This window comes from Haematobia irritans, chromosome 2, assembly GCF_050003625.1.
Source record: "Haematobia irritans isolate KBUSLIRL chromosome 2, ASM5000362v1, whole genome shotgun sequence".
Lineage (NCBI taxonomy): Eukaryota > Metazoa > Arthropoda > Insecta > Diptera > Muscidae > Haematobia > Haematobia irritans.
This window is the reverse complement of record NC_134398.1, coordinates 202,941,102-202,968,623: the sequence shown is the minus strand read 5'-3', so window position 1 is coordinate 202,968,623 and position 27,522 is coordinate 202,941,102. Positions and strand designations below refer to the sequence as shown.

Below are 27,522 nucleotides of genomic sequence, written 5' to 3'. Positions count from 1 at the left end.
GACAATGGCCGTTAAAGTTTAAATTTTTCTAATGTAATTTAATTTGATTTCATATGTATTAGTATTTTGCCACAAATTCACCCCCACTGTGTTAGGCCACACTCACTCAACGACAAACATCAACAAGATACACGAATGGTGGAAAACTAAATATCGCCGCAATGTTCGTTTTTCAATTTTCCGTTGTGGCTGAGCTTCTTCTGTCTATGGCTATGGCTGTTACAATCAGTTGCTCGTCAATTTAGATAGCGTTTGCATCGTAAGGAACTCTTTTTTCCTCTGCCTGTTACTCGACGGTGTTCAGTTGATGTGGATACAATACAAAATTAAAATTAATAAACAAAAAAGGGAAACAATTTAAAAAAATATATATTCATTTGAAAACAGAGAAAAAACATATTACATATTTTTGTACTTGCCAAGAAATCAATTTAGGAATTTGAAATATTTTCTTTGAAGAATTATTGGCACAATCACCAGAAAAAGCTAGTGCAATAGCCGGTTTGATTTCTTCGTTTCCGTTTAACCCAAACGTGTCAATCATAATTTGTTTGTTTTGAAACAAAAAAAGGGAAAAAATATTTTGTAAAAACAAACGCATTTAATTGCTTGTTCGCAAAAAATAAATAAATCACATTCATTAGAAAATAAATCATATTGGCTTTTGGGTTTTGAGAATATTGTGTGCCTCCTTTCGCTGTTGTAACCAGAAAAAGTTTGAATTCCAAAATGTCGATTAATATGAAGTTAATGATTTTTGCCGTTTTCATAATGACAGCTGTTTTAAAGGTGAAAGGTTAGTAAATCTTATTTGTTTTTTTAATTTTAATAAAATTTTATTTTTAATTACACAAAACAATGGAAACGTTGTTTTCACGACAAAAAGAATGAAATGTTAATATTATTACTACGTTTTAATTATTAATGTTGTACAATCCTTTTTATAAGGATTAATTATAATGAACAACAGCGAATACGTTTGATTTAAATTTAGCATGAATGTTAACGGATTTGTGTGTACATCAATGTTAAGATAACAGTGGCAGTTATTCCTTGCAGATTTGGTATATTAAGATTAAGAATTTCATATGCTTCATTGGCCAAACATTTTTCTGAGTAAAATTTTCGGATTATAGAAACAGGAAAATAACAAAGAAGAATTAACGCCTCTGAGGATAGTAGGACATATTATTTGATGTCGAGCTTAACCAACCTTCCTCTATATATTTGTCAAATTGATTTGGGTAAATTTTCTATAGAAATAAAATTTTGCAAAAATTTCTATAGAAATAAAATTTTGCAAAATTTCCTAGAGATATCAAATTTTGACAAAATTTTCTACAAAAATAAAACTTCGACAAAACTTTCTATAGAACTAAAATTTTGACAAAATTTTTTATGGAAATAAAATTTTGACAAAATTTTCCAAACAATATATTTTGACAAAATTTTCCATAAAAATAAATTTTTATAAAATTTTCTATAGAAATAAAATCTTGACAAAATTGTCTATAGAAATAAAAGCTTGACAAAACTTTCTGAAGAAAAAAAATTTAAAAAACTTTCTATAGAAAAAAAATGTTGACAAAATTTTCTATAGAAAGAAAATGTTGACAACATTTTCTATAGAAATAAAATTTTGACAAAATTCTCTATAGAAATAAAAGCTTGACAAAATTTTTTATAGCAACAACATTTTGACAAAATTCTCTATGGATATAAAATTTTGACAAAATTTTCTATAGAAATCAAATTTTGACAAAATTTTTTATAGAAATTTTGACAAAATTTTCTATAGAAAATTTTTTCAAAATTTTATTTCTATATAAAAATTTGGTCAACATTTTATTTCTATAGAAAATTTTACAAAATTTTCTATAGAAATAAAAGCTGGACAAAACTTTCTACAGAAAAAAATTTTGAAAAACTTTCAATAGAAAAAAAAAATTGACAAAACTTTCTATAGAAACAAAGTTTGACAAAATTTTCTATAGAAATAAAATTTTGACAAAATTTTCTATAGAAATAAAATTTTGACAAAATTTTCTATAGAAATAAAATGTTGACAAAATTTTCTATAGAAATAAAATTTTGACAAAATTTTCTATAGGAATAAAATTTTGACAAAATTTTCTATAGAAATAAAATTGTGGCAAAATTTTCTATGGATATAAAATTTTGACAAAATTTTCTATAGAAATCAAATTTTGACAAAATTTTTTATAGAAATTTTGACAAAATTTTCTATAGAAAATTTTTTCAAAATTTTATTTTTGTAAAATTTTCTATAGAAATAAAATGTTGACAAAATTTTCTATAGAAATAAAATTTTGAAAAAAAAGAAAAAAATTTGACAAAATTTTCCATAGAAATAAAATGTTGACAAAATTTTCTATAGAAATAAAATTTTGACAAAATTTTCTATGGATATAAAATTTTGACAAAATTTTCTATAGAAATCAAATTTTGACAAAATTTGCTATAGATATAAAATTTTGACAAAATTTTTATAGAAATTTTGACAAAATTTTCTATTTTATTTCTATAGAAAATTTTACAAAATTTTCTATAGAAATGAAAGCTTGACAAAACTTTCTACAGAAAAAAATTTTGAAAAACTTTCAATAGAAAAAATGTTGACAAAATTTTCTATAGGAATAAAATTTTTGACAAAATTTTCTATAGAAATAATATTTTGACAAAGTTTTCTATAGAAATAAAATTTTGACAAAATTTTCTATAGAAATAAAATGTTGACAAAATTTTCGATAGAAATAAAATGTTGACACAATTTTCTATAGAAATAAAATGTTGACAAAGTTTTCTATGGAAATAAAATTTTGACAAAATTTTCTATAGAAATAAAATTTTGACAAAATTTTCTGTAGAAATAAAATTTTGACAAAATTTTCTATAGAAATAAAATTTTGACAAAGTATTCTATAGAAATAAAATGTTGACAAAATTTTCTGTAGAAATAAAATTTTGACAAAGTTTTCTATAGAAATAAAATGTTGACAAAATTTTCTATAGGAATAAAATTTTGACAAAATTTTCTATAGAAATAAAATGTTGACAAAATTTTCTATAGAAATAAAATTTTGACAAAATTTTGTGTAGAAATAAAATTTTGAAAAAATTTTCTATAGAAAGTAAATTTTGACAAAATTTTCTATAGAAAAAAATGTTGACAAAGTTTTCTATAGAAATAAAACTTTGACAAAATTTTCTATAGATATAAAATTCTGACAAAATTTTTATAGAAATAAAATTTTGACAAAGTTTTCTATAGAAATAAAATTTTGACAAAATTTTCTATAGAAATAGAATTTTGACAAAATTTTCTATAGAAATAAAATTTTGACAAAATTTTCTATAGAAATAAAATTTTGACAAAATTTTCTATAGAAATAAAATGTTGACAAAATTTTTTATAGAAATAAAATTTTAACAAAATTTTCTATAGATATAAAATTTTGACAAAGTTTTCTATAGAAATAAAATGTTGACAAAATTTTTTATAGAAATAAAATGTTGACAAAATTCCTACAGAAATAAAATTGTGACAAAAATTTCTATAGATATAAAATTTTGACAAAATTTTCTATAGAAATAAAATTTTGACAAAATTTTCTACAGAAATAAAATTTTTACAAAATTTTCTATAGAAATAAAATTTTGACAAAATTTTCTATAGAAATAAAATTTTAACATAATTTTCTATAGAAGTAAAATTTTGACAAAATTTTTTTATAGAAATAAAATTTTGACAACATTTTCTATAGGAATAAAATTTTGACAAAATTTTCTATAGATATAAAATTTTTACAAAATTTTATATAAAAATCAAATTTTGACAAAATTTTCTATAGAAATAAAATTTTGACAAAATTTTCTATAGAAATCAAATTTTGACAAAATTTTCGATAGAAATAAAATGTTGACAAAAACAAAATAAAATTTTGACAAAATTTTCCAAAGAAAAAATGTTGCCAAAAATTCTTTTTAGAAATAAACTGACAAAACTTTCTGAAGAAATAAATTTTTGCAAGATAATATTTTTTTGGTAGTATTTGGTATGATTTTCTCCAAAAGTTGGTAGATTATTTTTGTCCGTGACTGTAATGGTTCGCATTATTTTAGTACGCGATCGATAACTTCTTATCTGGAAAGTGTTCGTGTGGAAGCGTAATGTAGAATCACCGACTTTTTTTGACTAAAACATTCTTCGTGTTTTTTGACTATGGCTTTTACAAAATCGAGATTTTCTTCCCGCATGAACTTGTCTTGCTAAATTTGTAAAAGGCTATTAGCAAATAATTTTTTTAAAGACTTTACCAAAATATTAAAATAAAGGGTGATTCTTTTGAGGTTAGGATTTTCATGCATTAGTATTTGACAGATCACGTGGGATTTCAGACATGGTGTCAAAGAGAAAGATGCTCAGTATGCTTTGACATTTCATCATGAATAGACTTACTAACGAGCCACAACGTCGAATTTTCAGTGAATGGGCCCTAGAAAAGTTGGCAGAAAATCCGCTTTTTTATCGACAAATTTTGTTCAGCGATGAGGCTCATTTCTGGTTGAATGGCTACGTAAATAAGCAAAATTGCCGCATTTGGAGTGAAGAGCAACCAGAAGCCGTTCAAGAACTGCCCATGCATCCCGAAAAATGCACTGTTTGGTGTGGTTTGTACGCTGCTGGAATCATTGGACCGTATTTTTTCAAAAATGCTGTTGGACGCAACGTTACGGTGAATGGCGATCGCTATCGTTCGATGCTAACAAACTTTTTGTTGCCAAAAATGGAAGAACTGAACTTGGTTGACATGTGGTTTCAACAAGATGGCGCTACATGCCACACAGCTCGCGATTCTATGGCCATTTTGAGGGAAAACTTCGGAGAACAATTCATCTCAAGAAATGGACCGGTAAGTTGGCCACCAAGATCATGCGATTTGACGCCTTTAGACTATTTTTTGTGGGGCTACGTCAAGTCTAAAGTCTACAGAAATAAGCCAGCAACTATTCCAGCTTTGGAAGACAACATTTCCGAAGAAATTCGGGCTATTCCGGCCGAAATGCTCGAAAAAGTTGCCCAAAATTGGACTTTCCGAATGGACCACCTAAGACGCAGCCGCGGTCAACATTTAAATGAAATTATCTTCAAAAAGTAAATGTCATGGACCAATCTAACGTTTCAAATAAAGAACCGATGAGATTTTGCAAATTTTATGCGTTTTTTTTTTTTTTAAATTATCAAGCTCTTAACAAATCACCCTTTATTTTGTCAAAACTATTGAACCCTAAATCTGATATCGTCTCAAAAATGTCTAAATCATTCGCGTCGGTACTACAGTACTAATCAGTGTGAAAAAAATGCTATAGTACTGCAATTTCCATCCCTGATATACATTATACAGTCAGAGATAGAGAGAGAGAGAGTAATGATGTTATATTAGCTCTAACAAGAATAATGTTGCTCTCATTTATTCTTGTTATACTTAGCAGAGCTAGTGTAACATCACTTCTCCTATGTAGTTTAGAGCACAATACATGCCTACATAATAAACAGGCAGAGAGAGAGTAGTGATGTTACACTAGCTCTACACTGTTAGAAAAATATGTTTTTCATATGTTCCGATATAAACAAAATGTGTTTCGGGCACAATTTTTAAACACAATATATTTAAGTGCAAACATGTAATGTTCCTATACTAACACAAAATGTTTGGGACACATATGTTAATATGTTAGAATATATTATGTTTGGGGCATGAATGTTTCATAAAAATAATATGTGTGAATGTAAACATATATAAATTTACAAATTTCGAGTAAACATATATATGTTGTGATACTTTATTCAGAGAGCGACAGAGAGAGAGAGAGAGAGAGAGAGTTAGTATAGAGAAAGAAATAGATATGGAAACCGGGAGGGTTGAATAAAAAATATCAACATAACACAGCGAGAGAATGAAATGAGAGCAATTTCTGTGAATGTATGTTGTTTCGGAAAACTGTTTTATAATAAGTCCAAAAATTTGGTATGCTTATGTCTAAATATTATTTAATTTGAATAGTAGAATGAGTATTCGGAATAAAGAGAATAGATATTCGGAACCAAGAGAATAGACATTTGAAAAAAAAACAGCATATTTGTATTACAGAAAAAGATGCGAAGAACTCAAAAATTTCGTGGAAGTGAAAATTATGTGAGGGAATGAACATAATCTTCTTTGGGGAATTCTTCCAAGCATATACTATTCTTGGACTCAAAATGCTTCCAAACATATAATATGGTCACATAAAACAAACATATTAATGTTTCGGCGGTATCCAATAATATATGTGCTTCCTGCAAAATATGTTTGGAACATATGTTAGAGAAGCGATTTTTTTTTGAGGGTGTATTAAGTATAACAAGCACAATACATGCCTACATAATAAATAAGCAGAGAGATAGAGAGAGTAGTAATGTTACACTAGCTCTATTAAGTATAACTATATTTTTAATAATATTTTATATATAACTATATTTTTAAATTAATTTTATTTAATGAAAGTGTTTTGATTTTTCATATTCACCTCCGTTTTGATGAAGCTCCGTTAGTGCTGCGTTAGCTAACGAAGTTTTAAACCGTACTATGGGCATATCTGTCATCGTGACTATATATTCCATATGCCAGTTAGGAATTTAACTGCTGAAAATTGTTCAGTTAAAGTCAACCGGGAGAAGGTATTTGCAATTTACTTTCTATTAAGTGATAATTAAAGCTTAACAGAGCTACATGAAAATGGTCATCAATAGCATTTTTCCCTAACCCTCTAATGCCCCAATTTTTTTGCCAGCTGACTAAAAACTCAATGTTAACGATACAAAATCAAGAAAACGACAAAAAAAATTATACGGTAAAATTCAGTATATGCTGCAAAGCCTCTTGAACAGTTTTAACTAAATTTTCTTCTTATTTTACCCAGTTTTGTTGGCGCAAAGTGTGTTTTACTAAAGGCTTCCTCATATAACGAAGCCCGCCTAAAGGCGGGATTGGGCATTAGAGGGCTAAGATAAATAAAATTTATTTTATATAATGCAACTATTAATAATAAGTAGATGGACAGACCCAGTAAAAAAATGTTGCCAAAAAGGCAATAAAAATGTTTTTAAAAGTTATTGTTAAAATTTTAATGAATTCTCAAGCCCAACATTTGAAAATATTCTAATACAAACGAAACGAACTTTAAAAAAAATGGTTCGAGTGATTAGTGATTCTTTCGAATGATTTTCGTTCGATATATAGGAACTGAACATTATGATTATATTTGAGTTAAGTTCTTTACCTGCTTTGTTCTCTGTTAACTATTCCATTTTTCTCAAAATACATAATTTCTAATTGCAGTCTATAATAATAAAAACAGATTTCGTTCTTGATAAAAATGAAATTTCTATCTCTTTCGAATGGGAAAGGTTATCATAAAATTTACACCTAACATTCAATGGCCTTGAATCGTTTTTAATATTCATAAGAACTTAAGTTAAGTAATAATTTGCATGTCTACTTTAATGAAACAAAAAAATATATATTTGAAAAGTAGTGGAAGTTGTTATGAGCTTTTAGAGTAAATTTGAAATTGGCGTGACTAAAACTTGACCTAATCCTTGTTGGCATAAGTGAAAGTGAAAATGAGCAGAAAAAGAAAAATATTATCTTTTAATGATGGACCTTAATTAGCATGACTTACCACAATTACTGACAGCAATGCAAAAGGTAGGCTATAAATCATTATGTTTAGTACTCTGGACAAGGACAATAATGAAAATGCTACGAACACTCCAAAAAATTAACATGGATCCAAAAATGTTTACTTTCATTGTGGGTTTTTGTGTATTTATTTCGAAATTCTTTTAAATAAATATATGAGGGATCCGACAAAATCCAAAATTATTAAAAAAAAAAAATAAAAAACCTATGTTCTCGATTAAAATAAAAACAAATAAAATTCTTTAATGCCAATATTTTAAAACTCAGTTATTTTCTACCTCTTTAAATCTCGATTTTTTTATGTTGCATTAAGTATAACCAGAATTACTACAAAGACCCTTTATAATAGAAAAATAAATTTTCAAAATTGGGACGGTAAAATAAACTCCCATAAGTGGACACTTTAAAATTCTGGCCAAAATGTACACGGCTGTTTTCTTAAATCCAAAGATTTTGACCTTCTCTTAAGGGTTATATTCTGACCCAAAACAAAAACTTGTGCCAAATTTGAAGTCGATCGGACTAAAACTGCGACCTGGACTTTGATCACAAAAATGTGTTCACAGACAGACGGACACGCCCAGAGAAGGAATATGATCACCTCAAACATGCTTCAAGAGAACCATGTCACTTTTTCACGGCGACCATGTGACATTTTGGTCGCAAAAATATTTTTTTCTTGTCGCACATAACATGCTTTCTGAAAACAGATATATGATTTCCGAGAAAATAACATGGCTTCGACAAACATGTTACATGTTTTCCGTGAAAAAGTAAAAGTAATATTATATCCAAAATTTTTATTTCTATAGAAAAATGTTTTGCAAAATTTATTTCTATAGAAAAATGTTGCAAAATTTTATTTATATAGAGAATTTTTCCAAATTTTATTGTTATAGAAACTTTTGTCAAAATTTTATTTATATAGAGAATTTTTGCAAAATTTTATTTTTATAGAAAATTTTATTTCTGTAAAAATTTTTGCAAAATTTTATTTCTATAGAAAATTTTTGCAAAATTTTATTTGTGTAGAAATTTTGTGCAAAATTTTATTTCTGTAGAAAATCTTTATTTCTATAAAATCTTTATTTCCAATTCAAAGAGCAGTATCATCATTTTAATTTAATCTTATGTACCATCCACCATGGATTGCGTACAGACTGTCATCCACAATCGAGCGGTAACAATTGCCGATGGTAAGGTATCTTAAAACTTCTTAACACCGTCTTCTAAATTGTAAGTTAGTCCATACGGGGTATATATTTAACAAAATAAAAATATATGATAAAATTTTCTATAGAAATAAAATTTTGATAAAATTTTCTATAGAAACAAAATTTTCACAGAATTTTCTATAGGAATAAAATTTTGACAAAATTTTCTATAGAAATAAAATTTTGACAAAACTTTCTATAGAAATAAAACTTTGCAAAATTTTCTATAGAAATAAAATTTTGAAAAATTTTCTATAGAAAAAAATTTTGAAAAAACTTTCTATAGAAATAAAATCTTGACAAAATCTTGTATAGAAATAAAATTTTGACAAAATTTTCTACAGAAATAAAATCTTGACAAAATTTGCTATAGAAATAAAATTTTCATTGTTGTTGTTTTTGATTTCAGCTTAAAACCATGCTTAACCAACTTAAGCTACAAGTGTAGCTTAACCAACATAGGAAAAGAATGTTTGTCAAATTTATTTGGGCAAAGCCCTATAGACTGCAAGATGGTTGCATGGACGCACGTTTCGGAATTACCATATTCCTCATCAGCATCCTCTAAATACTTGTAGCAAAACTATCTACCAATTATCAGAAAAAAAGGAAAAGAGATATGCAAGTAGAGGATGCTGATGAGGAATGTGGTAATTCCAAAATGGACGCACGTTTCCAACCATCTTGCAGTCTATAGGGGTTTGCCCAAATAAATTTGACAAACATACTTTTCCTCTGATGGTTAAGCTACATTTGTAGATTAGTCAATGCATGGTTTTAAGCTGAAATCAAAAACAACAACAATGATTAAAGAACGAAACCAACAATAACAAAACAAAAGGAAATAAAATTTTGATAAAATTTTCTATAAGAATAAAATTTTGACAAAATTTTCTATAGAAATAAAATTTTGATAAAATTTTCTATTGAAATAAAATTTTGACAAAATTTTCTATAGAAATAAAATTTTGAAAAATTTTCTATAGAAAAAAATTTTGAAAAAATTTTCTATAGAAAAAAATTTTGACAAAATTTTCTATAGAAATAAAATCTTGACAAAATTTTGTATAGAAATAAAATTTTGACAAAATTTTGTATAGAAATAAAATTTTGTATAGATAAAAATTTTGACAAAATTTTATATAAAAATAAAATGTTGGTAGATTTTTTTGGCGATATGGGCCAATTTTTGTGTGATTGGGGATCGGCTATATAAAGGGTGGTTAAAATTTCAAGGGCCGATGTTGATTTTGATTAAAACACTAACTATTTAGGAACTTATTGTTATATTATTTTATTATGATATATTGGTATTACTCAATTATGTATGGAACAAAGTATCGGCCAAACGGGCGCCGGGACGTATCGACGTACACCTTTTCTTTCAAATAACCCCAAAGAAAAAAGTCCAACGGTGTCAAATCACATGATCTTGCCGGCCAATTGACATCGCCATTACGTGATATAACACGGCCATTGAATTTGTTGCGCAAAAGAGCCATTGTTTCGTTAGCTGTGTGGCAAGTGGCACCGTTCTGCTGAAACCACATATCGTCCACATCCATATCTTCCAATTCGGGCCATAAAAAGTTCGTTATCATCTCACGAAAGCGAACACCATTCACAGTAACTGCCTGACCGGCCTCATTTTGGAAAAAAATACGGCCCGATGATGCCGCCAGTCCATAAACCGCCCAAAACAGTCACTCTTTGTGGGTGCATTGGTTTTTCGACAATCACTCTTGGATTCTCATTCGCCCAAATGTGGCAATTCTGTTTATTGACGAATCCACTGAGGTGAAATTTTCTTCGAAAATTGATCATCCACTGTTGCCATTTCTTGGAACCATTCTGCCCATTCACGACGTCCATGGTTCAAATTGAATAAGTCTGAAATAGAGAAATGTCAAATAAAATTCGGAAAAAAGCTTGGCGTTTAAGTGTGGTTCACATTCAACATCTGCCCTTACAATTTAACCACCCAAATTTGGGGATCTATTTATATTGGGGCTATATATAATTATGGACCGATATGGACCAATTTTTGCATGGTTGGTAGAGACCATATACTAACACCACGTACCAAATTTCAACAGGATCGGATGAAATTTGCTCCTCGAAGAGGTTCCGGAGGTCAAATCTAGGGATCGGTTTCTATGGGGGCTATACGTGAAAATGGTCCAATATGACCTATTTGCAATACCATCCGACCTACATCAATAACAACTACTTATACCAAGTTTCATGTCGATAGCTTATTTCGTTTGGAAGTTAGCGTGAGTTCAACAGATGGACGGACATACTTACATCGACTCAGAATTTCACCACGGCCCAGAATATGGGGTCTTAAAGCAATATTTCCATGTGTTACATACGGAATGACAAAGTTAATATACCCCCATCCTATGGTGGAGGGTATAAAAATAACGAAGATTTAAAACTCCTTTAAAAAACTTTTTTTTACCTAAATATTAAAACAAGTTTTTTAAGTGGAAGCTGTTTTGCTGTGTGATACACCTCTCAAATAAGGTTACAAAAATCTTATCGTAGAACCGGGTAGTGGTCATAGATAAAAGAGCAATTCCCTATCTGCAATATCATACTGGACTCAATTGTCCAGAGAAACATAATGTCAATATCATCTAATCTAAGCTAACTAAATCAGAAGAACAGGTCAGCAGGACCAATTTTGACCGATGCGGCTGGAGTGAGTGCCAAGTGACCCCGTTTATTCTATAATTTTGATTCAAAAATTTGGCATAGTACAGCCTCTTTGCTTAACCCTTAAAATCATCATCACATGGACACTGTTTTCAGTTCATTTTTATATACGGACCACGTCGGGCAACATAAAAGCAGGCGAATAGTAAGTCCATTTTTTTCTAACGAGGGCCATCTCATCTCATGCATTCATCACCCCCAACTTAATTGTATTGATGAAAAAAATATGAAACATGTGAAAAATTTCACACCTCTAAACAATGACAAATGTCAATCACAAATCATTCACTTTTCCAAAATAATTTCAAAACCCCTTCAAAACAAACACAAAACATTTTGTTTTCAGATCGATCTCAAGTGCGAACATATTCGACATCAGTCATCTGTGAAGAAAACAATTGTTGATCGGCTAAAATAAAAAAAAATTAAATCAACACACACCACACAGCGGTCAAAAATCAATGAACTAATAAAAAAAGAAAATAAATACGATTTCATTTAAAAATAGCATGAAAAAAAATTATAAACAAAAAAAACGAATTATACAACCGAAGAGCGAGGGAATGGAAATGCTACTAAGGCTGACCAACCCACAATCTTAAAATATCATCTCATCATTGTTACTGGACATGTTTACACCTTCCTTTAGTACCAATTACTTAAAATGCTACCCAAAAACAGCCATCCATTCATCCATTCCACCACCATGACGGCCACATGCAAATTACCAGTAAGAGCAAAAGCAAAAAAAAAACTCAAAGCAATCACAAGAAATATGGACGAGAAAATCGAAATTAACAAGAACATTATTTCCAATTTGTTTGGGATAATTACATGCTCAGGTCTATAATGCATGAAGGTCAAAAATAATGATGATCTTCATCATTGTTAATCTCACCTGGTGCCAAGGAGTAATGGTCAGAGAATTTTCCAGTTTTTTTCTTGTTTAGAAATTTTAATAAAGCAAACAATAAGTGGAATGAAAATTCAAAATATATAAGACTCCAGGGCAGCATAGTGGGCAAATTATGTACATCAAAAGAAAAATATTGCTAAAATTTTCTAAAGAAATAAAATTTTGTAACTAATTTCTATAGCAATAAAAATTTGCAAAAAATTTCTATAGTAATAAAATTTTTAGGAAATTTTTCTATGGAAATCCATTTTTAAAAAATATTACATTGAAGTACATTTTTTGGAAATATTTTCTTTAGGAATAAAATTTCATAAAATATTTCACAGAAATGAAAATAATAAAAAAAATCCTACAAAAAAAAATGAGAAATAACATATTGCAAAAAATTTATATAGAATAGACATTTGGAAAATTTTTCTATCGAATTGAAAATTTGGAAAATATTTTGATATAAATTTGGCTGCGCAAAAATTTTCTAAATAAAAATCATTTAAGAAATAATTTCTATAGAAAAAATTTTCTACAGGAATAAAATTTCATAAAATATTTCACAGAAATAAAAATAATAAAAAAAAAATCCTTCAAAAAAATGTGAAATAACATATTGCAAAAATTTTTATATCGAATAGACATTTGGAAAATTTTTCTATCGAATTGAAAATTTGGAAAATATTTGGATATAATTTTGACTGTGCAAAAATTCTCTACATAAAAATCATTTAAGAAATAATTTCTATAGACAAAAATTTCATAAAATATTCGGATGTACGGAATTTTAGGAAGATCGGTTGATATACACGCCAATTATGACCAGATCGGTGAAAAATATATATGGCAGCTATATCTAAATCTGAACCGATTTTTTCCAAAATCAATAGGGATCGTCTTTGAGCCGAAACAGGACCCTATACCAAATTTTAGGACAATCGGACTAAAACTGCGTGGTGTACTTTGCACACAAAAATACATCAACAGACAGACAGACAGACAGACGGACATCGCTAAATCGACTCAGAGTTTAATTCTAAGACCATCGGTATACTAAACGATGGGTCTCAGACTTTTCCTTCTAGGCGTTACATAAAATGCACAAACTTATTATACCCTGTACCACAGTAGTTGTGAAGGGTATAAAAATTGGGCAAATTTCTTATTGAAATAAAGTTTTGCAAACGTTTTTTTTGTAGAAATAAAATTTTGGAAAATTTTCTAAAAAAAATAAATATTTTCCAAAAATTTTTTGCCAACATTTTCTCTAGATATAAAATTTCGCGAAAGAAACATCTGTAGATATAATTATGAAAATTTGAAAAAAAAAAAAAAATAAAAATTCGCAAAAAAAGCGCATAAAAATAAAATAATGCAAACATTTCTATAGAAAAAAAACGAATTGACCAAAGTTCCTATTGAAATAAAATTTTGCAAACGTTTTTTTATAGAAATAAAATTTTGCAAAATTTTCTATAGAAATAAAATTTTGCAAAATTTTTTTGCCAAAATTTTCTCTAGACATAAAATTTCGCGAAAGAATCCTCCGTAGATATAAAATTTCATTAAGAAAATTGTATAAAAATAAAATTTCGCAAAAAAACGCACAAAAATAAAATAATGCAAATATTTATATAGAAAAAAATGGCCAAGGATTTTATTGAAATAAAATTTTGCAAACGTGTTTTTTTATAGAAATAAAATTTTTGAAAATTTTCTATAGAAATAAAATTTTGCAAAAAATTTTTACAGAATATAATAAATAATTTTATAATAATTTTTTTCCAAAAATTTTGAATAGAAATAAACTTTTGAAAAAAAAAAATCAAAAGAATTCTTGAAGAATGAAAAACGACTAAATTTTTTACAAATAAGAGTATGGAAATTTTTGAATAAACGCAAAATTTTGGAAAAAAAATCCGGTAGACCCAATGTTGAGAAAATTCTACATAAAATTATTTTGCAAATAATTCCTATAGAAACAATCTATACTCGTATATATAAAATTCAAAATATGTTTTTTTATAATAAATAATTTTTTTCCAAAAATTTTGAATAGAAATAACTTTTGAAAAAAAAAAATCAAAAGAATTCTTGAAGAATGAAAAACGACTAAATTTTTTACAAATAAGAGTATGGAAATTTTTGAATAAACGCAAAATTTTGGAAAAAAAATCCGGTAGACCCAATGTTGAGAAAATTCTACATAAAATTATTTTGCAAATAATTCCTATAGAAACAATCTATACTCGTATATATAAAATTCAAAATATGTTTTTTTATTTGTTTGTTTGTATGTTCCGGGTAAGCTCGGAAACGGCTGAACCGATTTACTTGAAACTTTCAGAGATCGTAGGGTCGCTCATGTCGTGAAAATAGGACACATACTTGGTCGCGGAGGGGGACCTCCCCTTTGTCCGAGTTTTTTTTTTATAAAAATACAGTATAAAATATTCTACAAAAATTTAATTAATAAATCAATATGTTTTCAATAAAATTAAAATTTTGCTTAAAAAAAATCTATAAAATAAAAATTTCTTTAGAAATAAAATTTCTAAAAAAAAATGTATAAAACACATTTTTCCATAAATAGAAAAGTTATATATGTGTTTTCTATAGAAATAATTCTTGTAAAAAAATTTAAAGATATAACATTTCGCATAAATGTTTAAAAAAAAAAATTGCAACAATTTACAGTACAAATAAAAATTTGCAAGCATTTGTTATAAAAATATAGTATAAAATTTTCTATAAAAATTTACTTTATATAAATTAAATTTATAAATCAATATGTTTTCAATCAAATTAAAATTTTGCTAAAAAAATCTATAAAATAAAATTTTCTTTAGAAATAAAATTTGCAAATTTTTTTTTTATAAAACAAAATTTTCCATAAATAGAAAATTTGTCAAATAAAATAAAATATTCCAAAAATTTCCTACAAAACTAAAATTTAGCGAAAAATGTGTGTTTTCTATAGAAATAATTCTAGGTAAAAAATTAAAGATATAAAATTTCGCATACATTTTTAAATATTAAAACGATTTTGCAAAAATTTACAGTAGAAATAAAAATTTGCAAACATTTGTTATAAAAATGTAGTATAAAATTTTCTACAAATGTTAAATTTATATAAATTAAATTTATAAATTAATATATTTTCAATCAATTTAAAATTTTGCTAAAAAAAATTATAAAATAAAATTTAAAAAAAAATTATAAAACAAAATTTTTCATAAATAGATAAGTTGTCAATAAAAATAAAATTTTCCCAAAATTTTGTACAAAAATAAAATTTTGTGAAAAAATTTTTATAAAAAACTTTCTTTTACGCTAGTAAGAATCTTTCATACTTGCAATGATCAGGTTTACTCATTTGCCTCCAAAGGTGAAAGTTATCAAATATGTTCTAGTCATTAGTCCATGTGATCTAAGACTTTTCATTTTGGCATTCAGTTAATACTTATGACGTCACTTACAAACCACAACTTCTGTGTTTTGTTTACTCTGTTAAATATTCTTGTGGTTGTTTATAATATTTTTATTTGAAATATTTAAAATAATAACAAAGAGCAAGTACTTAGAACATACCAATATTCATACACGTGTATGTATATAGAAAAAATAATTATAAAAAAAAAAACAAGAACAAAAATGCTCTTAAATAATAAAATTTTCTTAAGAATTAATATGCATGTATGCCATATTAGCTGGAACGAAAAAAAATACAAAATATCCATTTTTTTCAATTTTCATTCATAATTCGAAATTAAATCGCTCATCCATAATATGTATTCTAAAAGCAAAAAAAACAACAACAAATACATATACTTAAATGGCATTTTTCGGTTATTGCCAAAAATTCAATGTATAAAAGAGGTCATGTACATGGAAAAATTAAAATAATATTTTTTTATTCATAAATGGCAAGATAACATACGATTGTAAAAATCTACTTTTTTACATAGACCCAAGAAAATATACGATTGTAAAATTCTACTTTTTTTACATAGACCCTACTTAAATATCTGCTAATCATTTGTTTGCCAAAACCAAATATAAACTTTGCAAAAATAGTGACATGTAATTTATTAGTCGCTCCATGGTGTGCCACTGACTTTTTAAAATGTGCGTGTAAGTCATGCCATTTCATTGGCATATCTCTTCCATATGACTGTCTTATGGTGTTTTCCGGATGTCGTGTTGCGTTGTAGTTCATTGCCCGTTTAATTAACTTTTCTCTTTCGTTTTTTGCCATAGGAATAACTGCCTGTTTTAATTTTGCAAAATTAATTCTATTTTTGTGAGAGGTAGAAGGGAATGTCATAATATCCTCTCCCCTCCCAAGTCGAATCGTACCCCATCAAAAATCATTAGAAATGAAATTAAGGCTAATGAATAAACAAATATACAGCTAAACGAATGAAGTTACAGGTAGTATTGATTTTCTTTCTTTGTTTGACTTAATTAAGGTGTGGAGCAAACAAATCAATAATGAAGTGGCCCATATTGCGAATGAGTATTGTGATTTATTGACATTACGCATTCGCCCTATAGGCCCGTGAATAGCAACAAGTTTTACATTAAGGCTGTTTTATTTTCTTAGCACTGTATGCAACATTTATATGGGCTATCCAGAACATCGTTGTACTGGTGTTCTATCCAGAACTTCTCATCAGTGCAAATTGCGTCAGTGTTGCCAGATTTCATTTTGGTAAAGTGACGCTTTTTGGATTCACAATAGCAATTTATTGTGACTAATTTATCAAATAATATGACATTCAAAGTGGTACAGTGTCATAAATAATCGCAGCAGTAAATATTTATTACTAATTGGAGAATTTCATATAATAAAAATGTAAGATTTCACTAGTGATTCAGCTGTTTAAAAGCTGATGATAGTGTTGCATATTTTTTGGAGATGTCCTGGATAAACGAGTACGCTGTTTTCTTTTAGTCCGTGACTGCTTAGGGTATACAGTAATAAAATAACAGCCCTATTATCACTCAAGAAAGTCAGTGCAAGGTATTATAATCATGGTAACTAGCCAAACGAGCCCCTACCAAAATTTTAAGAAAAATTTACCAAAAAACTACCAAATCAAAAGATTTTATTTTGCAGTTTTTGATCTAAAAATATATTTGGGTTTAAAATATCGCTTGAATTACAAACGTGTTTGCACCACATTTTGATAGTATCACCTAAAACGAAACGAAAAAATTAAAATTTTTAAATATATTTTTCAAAATTTCATTTCCATAGAATATTTTATCAAAAATTTTATTTCCATAGAAAATTTTGTCAAAATTTTATTTTTATATCAAATTTTGTCGAAATTTTATTCCCAGAGAAAATTTTGTAGACATTTTATTCGTAGAGAAAATCTTATCCAGATTTTATACCTAGGACAGTTCGTCAGAATTTTATTTCTGTAGAAAATTTTGTCAAAATTTTAATCTTATAGAAAATGTTTTCAAAATTTATTCCTAGAGAAAATTTTGTCTAATTTTTAATTCTCTAGAAAATTTTGTCAAAATTTTGTTTTTAATGGACGATTTGTCGAAACTTTGTTCCCAGAGAATTTTTTTTTTTCAAATTTTATTCCAAGAAAAACTTTGTTAAAATTTCCTAAAGAAAGTGCTGTCAAAATTTTATTCCTAGAGAAAATTTTGTCCAAATTTTATTTCTATAGCAAATTTTGTCAAAATTTCAGTGCTATAGAAAATTTTGTCAAATTTTATTCCGCCTTGCATACAAAAGGTCGTAGAGAAAATTTTATCCAAATTTATGCCTAAGACAGTTCGTCTGAATTTTATTTCTGAGGAAAATTTTGTAAAAATTTTAATCTTATGGAAAATTTTTCCAAATTGTATTCCTAAAAAAATGTCTGTATTTTATTCATGGAGAAAAATTTGTCCAAATTTTATTTCTAGAGCAAATTTTGTCAAAACTTTAGTCCTAGAGCAAATTTTGTCAAAATTTTAGTCCCAGAGTGGGAGCCACTGTGGTGCAATGGTTTGTATGCCCGCCGTTCATACATAAGGTCGAAGAGAAAATTTTATCCAAATTGAATACCTAGGACAGTTCGTCTGAATTTTATTTCTGTAGAAAATTCTGTCAATATTTTAATCTTATAGAAATTTTTTCCAAATTTTAATCCTAGAGAAAATTTTGTTCATATTTTATTCATGGAGAAAATTTTGTCAAAATTGTATTACTAGAGAAAATTTTGTATACATTTTATGTACATAGAAACATTTGTCAAAATTTTATTCCCAGAAAAAATTTTGTCAATAATTTATTCCTAGAGACAATTTTCCCAAAGTTTTATTCATATAGAAAAATTATATCCCAAAAAACAATTTCGTCAAAATTTTATTTTTAGAGAAAATTTTGTCAATATTTTATTCCAAGCGAACACTTTTGTCAATATTTTGTCAAAATTGTATTTTCAAAATTTTATTCCTAGAGAAAATTTTGTCAAAATTTTATTACAAGCGAAAATTTTTGTCAATATTTTATTCCTAGAGAAAATTTTGTCAAAAATTTATTCCTAGAGAAGATTTTGTCAAAATTTTATTCGTGGATAAAATGTTGTCCAATATTTATTTCTTTAGAAAATTTTATCAAAATTTTATTTTTAATTGATAGTTCGTCAAAATTTTATTTCGTGAGAAAATTTTGTCAAACAATATTGCTAGAGAAATTTTTGTCAAGATTTTATTCCAAGCGAAATTTTTTGTCAATATTTAATTCCTAGAGAAAATTTTCCCAAAATTTTATTCCTATAGAAAACATTGCCAAAATTTTATTTTTGAAGAAAATTGTATGACAATTTTATTCCTAGAGAAATTTTCGTCAAAAATTTATTCCTAGATAAAATTTTAGTTTTATAGATAATTTTGTCAAAATTGTATTTCTATCGAAAATTTTGTAAAAATTGTATCCCTAGAGAAAATTTTGTCAATTATTGGGCAGTTCGTCATAATTTTATTTCTAGAGAAAATTTTGTCAGAATTTTATTCCTAGCGAAAATTTTTGTTAATATTTTATTACCAGAGAAAATTTTTTCAAAATTGTATTCCTAGATAAAATGTTGTCAAAATTTTAGTTCTCTAGAAAATTTTGTCAAAATTTAATTTTTAATGGTTTGTCAACATTTTATTCCGTGAGAAAATTTTGTCAAAATTTTATTCCTAGAGAGTTTTTTTTTTCAAAATTGTATTCCTAGAGAAAACTTTGTCCAAATTGTATTCTTATACAAAATTTTGTCGATACTTTATTTTATAGGAAAGTTCGTCAAAATGTTTTTTTTTTCTAGAAAAAAACTTTGTCAAAGTTTTATTACAAGCGAAAAATTTTGTCAATATTTTATTTCTAGAGACAATTTTGTCAAAAAATTATACCTAGAAAAGATTTTAATACAATTTTTTTTCCTAGATAAAACATTTTATTTCTCTAGAAAATATTGTCAAAATTATGTTTTTAATAGACAGTTCGTCAAAATTTTATTCCTAAAGAAAATTTTGTCAATAGTTTATTCCTAAAGAAATTTTTGTCAAAAATTTATTCCTAGAGTAAATTTTGTCTAAATTTTATTTACATAGAAACCTTTGTCAAAATTTTATTCCTAGAAAAAAATTTGTCCATATTTTATTCCAAGAGAAAATTTTCCCAAAATTTTATTCATATAGAAAAATTTGCCAAAATTTTATTTCTAAAGAAAATTTTGTCAAAATTTTATTCCTAGAGAAACTTTTGTCAAAAATTTTAGATATTATAGATAGGTTTTTCAATATTTTATCCCTAGAGAAAATGTTGACAAAATTTTATTCCTATAGAAAATCTTGTCAAAAATTTATCCCTAGAGAAAATTTTGTCAAAATTTTATTCCAAACGAAACTTTTTGTCAATATTTTATTCCTAGAGAAAATTTTGTCAAAAATTTATTCCTAGATAAATGTTTTTTTTTTAATTTTAGTTTTATAGATAAGTTTCTCAATATTTTATTTTTAAAGAAAATTTTATCAACATTTTATTCGTAGATAAAATTTTGTCCAAATATTATTTCTCTAGAAAATTTTGTCAAAATTCTGTTTGTAATGGACGATTTGTCAAAATTTTATGCCGTGAGAAAATTTTGTCAAAACTTTGTTCTCAGATAATTTTTTTCAAAATTTTATTCCTAGACAAAATTTTGTCAAAATTTTATTCCTAGACAAAATTTTGTCAAAATTATATTCCTAGAGAAAGTTTTGTTAAAGAACAATTTTTTATAGAAAAGTTCGTCAACATTTTATTTTTATAGAAATTTTGTCAAAATTTCCTAAAGAAAATTTTGTCAAAATTGTATTCCTAGAGAAAATTTTGTCAAAATTTTGTTTCTCTAGAAAACTTTGCCAAGATTTCAGTCCTAGAAAGAATTTTGTCAAATTTTATTCCTAGAGTGGGAGCCACTGTGGTGCAATGGTTAGCATGCCCCCCTTGCATACACAAAGATGTGGGTTCGATTGCTGTTTCGACCGAACACCAAAAAGTTTGTCAGCGGTGGATTATCCTACCTCAGTAATGTTGGTGGCATTTCTGAGGGTTTCAAAGCTTCTCTAAGTGGTTGCCCTGCAATATGGAAAGCCGTTCGGATTATGCTATAAAAAGGAGGTCCCTTGTCATTACGCTTAACATAAAATCGGGCAGCACTCAGTGATAAGAGAGAAGTTCAACAATGTGGAATCATAATGGACTGAGTAATCTAAGTGAGCCTGATACAACGGGCTGCCAACTAACCTAACCTTATTACCAGAGAAAATTTTGTCAAACTTGTATTCCTAGATAAAATGTTGTCAAAATTTTAGTTCTATAGAAAATTTTGTCAAAATTTAATTTTGAATGGTTTGTCAAAATTTTATTCCGTGAGAAAATTTTGTCAAAACATTATTTCTAAAATTTTTTTAAATTGTATTCCTTGAGAAAACGTTGTCCAAATTTGATTCTTACATAAAATTTTGTCGATATTTTATTTTATAGGAAAGTTCGTCAAAATGTTATTACTAGAGAAAATTTTGTCAAAATTTTATTACAAGCGAAAATTTTTGCCAATATATTATTCCTAGAGAAAATTTTTTAAAAAATTTATACCTAGAAAAGATTTTATACAAATTTTATTCCCAGATAAAACATTTTATTTCTCTAGAAAATGTTGTCAACATTTTATTTTAATAGACAGTTCTTCAAAATTTTATTCCTAAAGAAAATTTTGTTAAAAATTTATTCCTAGAGAAAATTTTATTCCTGGATACAATTTTGTCAAAACTTTATTCCAAGCAAAAATTTTTGTCAATAGTTTATTCCTAGAGAAAATTTTGTCAACATTTTTTTCCAAGAGAAAATTTTGTCCACATTTTATTTACATAGAAACTTTTGTCAAAATTTTATTCCTAGAAAAAATTTTGTCCACATTTTATTCCAAGAGAAAATTTTCCCAAAATTTTATTCATATAGAAAAATTTACCAAAACTTTATTCCTAGAGAATTTTTTGTCAAAAATTTATTCCTAGATAAAACTTTTTTAAAATTTTAGTTTTATAGATAAGTTTTTCAATATTTTAATCCTAGAGAATATTTTATCAAAATTTTATTCGTAAATAAAATTTTGTCAAAATTTTGTTTCTCTAGAAAATTTTGTCAACATTTTATTCCTTGAAAAAAAATTCTCTTCATTTTATTCTTAGAGATAATATGTTATCCAAATTTTATTCCTATAAAAAATTTTGTTGCCAAAGAAAATTTTGCCGAAATTTTATTTGTAAATATTGAAAATTTTGTCAAAATTTAATCCCATAGAAAATTTTGTGAAAATTTTATTACTAGAAAAAATTTTGTCATCATTTTTTTCCTAGAGAAAATTTGGTCAAAATTTTATTTCTGTAGGAAATTTTGTACAGAGTTTATATCTGTTGAAAACTTTTTACATGTTTTATTTCTAAAGAAATTGTTGAAGTAAATCTTAGGTTGAGAATATTTTGCAATATCTAACAAAACATGAAGAATTCTACCATTCCATATAAAAAACAAACTCTTTTCTTATTCCGTATGTTGCTCCCAATTGGCTTGAGATATCTCATTTGTTTCTTTTTGTAATTATTCCTTCTTATAGAAGCGATATCTTTAATATAAATATCCTAGATTTTTCTGGGAATTTGTCGACAAGTACTTAACAAATAAAATTACATTTAATGACAGATTTTCATATTATCTTCCATAGCCAAAGATGAGCCATGACTATAATGATGACAACAACAAATCAAACTGTTATTTTTGTCCATGAAAAATTTCTAAGGGCCCAAGAGAATATTGGCGCCACTTAGACGATTGTCCCAGATACTAAGATAAATAGAGAAAAAAAAACGAACAACAACAAAACACATCATACGCCCAAGGACCATCCATAATAGATTCAACTCAAATTTCCTTAGAGTTATTGTACTCCAGAAAGGCTATGTGTGTGTGCGTAAATGTGTAAGCGAGTGTCTCCATAAACTGGGGTATCGTAAACTGAGTCCAATTTTACGCATTTTGCAATAACAGCTGCTTTTGAAAAAATTCATTATCCTTTACATAATGAAAGTCCAATACCTATCAATTTTAGAGGTGGAGGAAATTACATATTCATATGTATGTAGATGTGTTTTTATGTATGTGAAAGTGACATTGTATACATTGTCATTTAGATGTAGATGATAATAAAGATATTTGTTTACTCCAGATGATTCACGAGATATAGCAACACCTTCGAAAAGCGATCAAATTCACTATAAAAAGGGAGGATGGAAACCGCGGGAATTCATCTATTATATTGCTTTGTTTTTTATTTTCGAACTTTCGCCCTAATGGTCATCACTTCAACTTTAAATTAAACGAATGTTGACAATAACTCACAACTCATCAGTCAACAAGTATTGGTGCCAGAAAGGTTAATCATATATGAAGGGTAAACATAAGCAAAACAAGTCAGGAAAGTCTAAAGTCGGGCGGAGCCGACTATATTATACCCTTCACCACTATGTATACCAACATTTTTGATACCATCTTAACAACTTCAAATTTGTTACGAGCTATATAAAGGTTTATGTTCCCATATACCAATATTTAAATATGAATCAATTTTGGCAAAATTTTTTAAACTTTCACAAAATGTCTAGACTCAAAATTTAAATTGGTTAATAACCGGGACGGACCACAATGTTAGTAAAAAATATTGGAAATATTTAAATTGCATAAAATTTCGCAAATCTGAATTTATGATTTATAGGTCGAAATATACGTATTAGAGAATAGGCAAATTTGAATCATTTTTGTGAGTTTTCGACTTAACAGTGATGATTTTACCAGGAACATGTGGGTATTTTGGAAGAACATATATATGGGGACTTTATCTAATTCTGAGCCGATTTTTATAAAATTTGGCACACATTGCTAAAATTTTAATTGAACTCCCAGTGAAAAAGTTCAAAATTTTCGAAATTAAACGTTGGCCTCCGAGGTCATATGAATCTAAATCGGGCGAATATATATGAGAGTTAAATCTAAATCTGAACCGATTTTGACCAAATTTGGCATGCACTGTTAGAAAAATATGTTTTTCATATGTTCCGATATAAACAAAATGTGTTTCGGGCACAATTTTTAAACACAATATATTTAAGTGCAAACATGCAATGTTCCTAAACTAACACTGTTAGAATATATTATGTTTGGGGCATGAATGTTTTATAAAAATAATATGTGTGAATGTAAACATATATAAATTTACAAATTTCGAGTAAACATATATATGTTGTGATATTTTATTCAAAGAGCGACAGAGAGAGAGAGAGTATAAAGAAAGAAATAGAGATGGAAACCGAGAGGGTTGACGAAAGATATCAACATAACACAGCGAGAGAATGAAAAGAGAGCAATTTCTGTGATGTTGTTTCGGAAAACTGTTTTATGATAAGGCCAAAAATTTGATATGCTTAAGTCTAAATATTATTTAATTTGAATAAAGAGAATAGACATTCGGAACGAAGAGAATAGACATTTGAAAAAAAAAAACAGCATGTGTTTTCGTCTTGAGAGCAGCATTTTATGTATGTGTGGACATGTGTTTTGTTTATCATTTTGGCATTATGGGCACAATTTTTTTTCTTGGTTCGTTAAAAGAAATCGGAACGTATGCTGACCACTGCTCCACGTGGCCAACAAATGTATGTTTCTGTTAAATAATGTTATGTTTGCATGGGCTCTTGGGCGCTGCAAACTATGCTATATAAATGTAACTTATAACGCTAATTGTCTATTGGTTACTATAACAGCTACGTAGCCCAGTGGTAGTGTGTTGGCTTACAAATTACATGGTTCCCGGTTCGATTCTCTGTCCAGGCGAAAGGTAAAATTTAAAAAAATTATTAAATTGAATAATTTCTTCAACATTATTTGTATTACAGAAAAAGGTGCCAAGAACTAAAAATTTCGTGGAAGTGAAAATTATGTGACGGAATGAGCACAATCTTCTTGGGGAGAAAATTCTTCCAAGCATATAATATTTTTGGGCTCAAAATGCTTCCAAACATATAATATGTTCACATAAAACAAACATAATAATGTTTCGGCAATATTCAATAATATATGTGCTTCCTGCAAAATATGTTTGGAACATATGTTAGAGAAGCGATTTTTTTTGAGGGTGTGTGTAGCAAGAATGTTTGTCCTACTCAGTGTGCAAAACCTCAAGCAAATCGGAGTGAAATTTTTGCCTCTGAGGCCATATAAGTGCGTATCGGACGAAAGATATATATGACAGCTATATCTAAATCTGAACCAATTTCAACTAAATTTGGCATGCATAGTAAAAATTTTAATTCCATTCCCTGTGCACAATTATAAGTAAATCGGAAGGATTTACCGTAGATTTTGATCTACAGTGGTTATATGACTGCAAATCGGACGACAGATATATATGAGAGCTATATCTAAATCTGAACCGATTTCAACCAAATTCGGTATGCATATTTATAATGTTAGTTCTACTCCTTATGAAAAATTTTACGTAGCTCGTGGTAAAACTTTGGCCTCTGGGGCCATAGGAGTGTAAATCGGACGAAAGCTATATATGGGAGCTATATGTAAATCTGAACCGATTTCAACCAAATTCGGTACGCGTATTTAGAATGTTAATTATACTGCCTGTGCAAAATTTCACGTAAATCGGAACAAAATATTGGCCTCTGGGACCATATGAGTATAAATCGGGCGAAAGCTATATATGGGAGCCATATATAAATCTGAACCGATTTCAACCAAATTCGGAGTGCATATTTATAATGTAACAGAAATAACATTTTTCAAAAATGTTCTCTAGAAATAAAATTTTACAAAAATTTTTTATTGAAATAAAATGTGAACATAAATTTTCTATAGAAATGAAATTGTGACAACATTTTCTATAGAAATAAAATTTTGACAAAATTTTATATAGAAATCCAATTTGGCAAACACTTTGCATAAAAATAAAAATTTTCAAACTTTTTATAGAAATAAAAATTTGACCAAATAGAACATAGAATGTAGAAATACATGTTTCGAACATTTTCTGTAGAAATAAAATTTTGAAAAAAATCATAAAGTACAATTTTACAAAATTTTCCTACAGAAATAAAATTTTGCAAAATTTTCCATAGTAAAAAATTTTGTATAGAAAAACAAATTTGCACCTTTAGAAATAAAAATTAATAATTTTCTATGGAAATACAATTTTGAAAAAAATTCCAATGGGAATAAAAAATTACAAACATAATCGTTATTGTTGTTTTTGATCTCAGCTTAAAGCCATGCATTGACTAAACTACAAGTGTAACTTAACCAACAGAGGAAAAGTATGCTTGCCAAATTTATTTGGGCAAAGCCCTATAGACTGCAAGATGGTTGGATGTACAGCTGTTTCGGAATTACCACATTCCTCATCAGCATCCTCTACTTGCAGCAAAACTATCAACCAATTATCAGAATAAATTCGGGTAATTCACTCAACCCAAAGTGAACTACACTTGAACCTCCCGAAAAAGGGTTTGATAGTCGGCTACTGCCTAAACAAATTTGCAAGCATATCTCTTTTCCTTTGCCAAACTCAAATCATCGATACAAAAATGTTCTAGTGGAATAAAATTTTGATAAAAAAATTCCTATCTAAATAAAACTTTACAAATAATTTTCTATAGAAACAAAAATTTGAAAAAATTTTCCATAGAAATAAAGTTTGCAAAAAGTTTCTAGTGAAATAAAATTTTGATAAAAAAAATCCTATCTAAATAAAACTTTACAAACAGTTTCTATAAAAATAAAATTTCGCAAAAAAATTTCTACAGAAATAAAATTTTGACAAAATTATCTACGGGAATAACAGTTTGCAACAATTTTGTATAGAAATGCTAGTTTTCAAACATTTTGTATAAAAATAAAATTTTGCAAAAATTTTTATAGAAATAAATATTTAATAGAAAAAAATTGCAAAATTTTTCTATAGAAATAAAATTTAGAAAAAATTCTTATTGAATTAAAATTTTACAAAAAATTGAAATAAATTTTGCAAAATTTTCTGTGGAAATAAATTTTGCAAATATTTTCCATAGAAACCAATTTGAAAAAATTTTATATAGAAATACTACTTTGCACAAATTTCTCATAAAAAGAAATTTTTGCAAAAATTTTGTATAAATATTTACTTTTTTCCACCTAGAACATAGAAATTAAGTTTTGCAAAAATTTTCCATAAAAATAATATTTTGAAAAAAAAAACATCCTATAAAAACAAAATTTTACAAAACTTTTTCCATAGAAACAATTTTGAAAATATTTTATACAGAAATACAACTTTGCACA

The 27,522-nt window shown here is 27.1% G+C and overlaps 1 protein-coding gene across 1 annotated transcript in view; it reads left to right on the top strand.

Moving 5' to 3' along the window:
• The first annotated feature begins 246 nt into the window (after nt 1-246).
• Nucleotides 247-27,522, top strand: part of twit (target of wit) — a 39,629-nt gene continuing 12,353 nt past the window's right edge. The window contains exon 1 of the mRNA XM_075297205.1: nt 247-796. Within this exon, the coding sequence (XP_075153320.1) occupies nt 730-796 (67 nt within the window). The 5' untranslated portion in view covers nt 247-729. The remainder of the gene's footprint in view (nt 797-27,522) is intronic.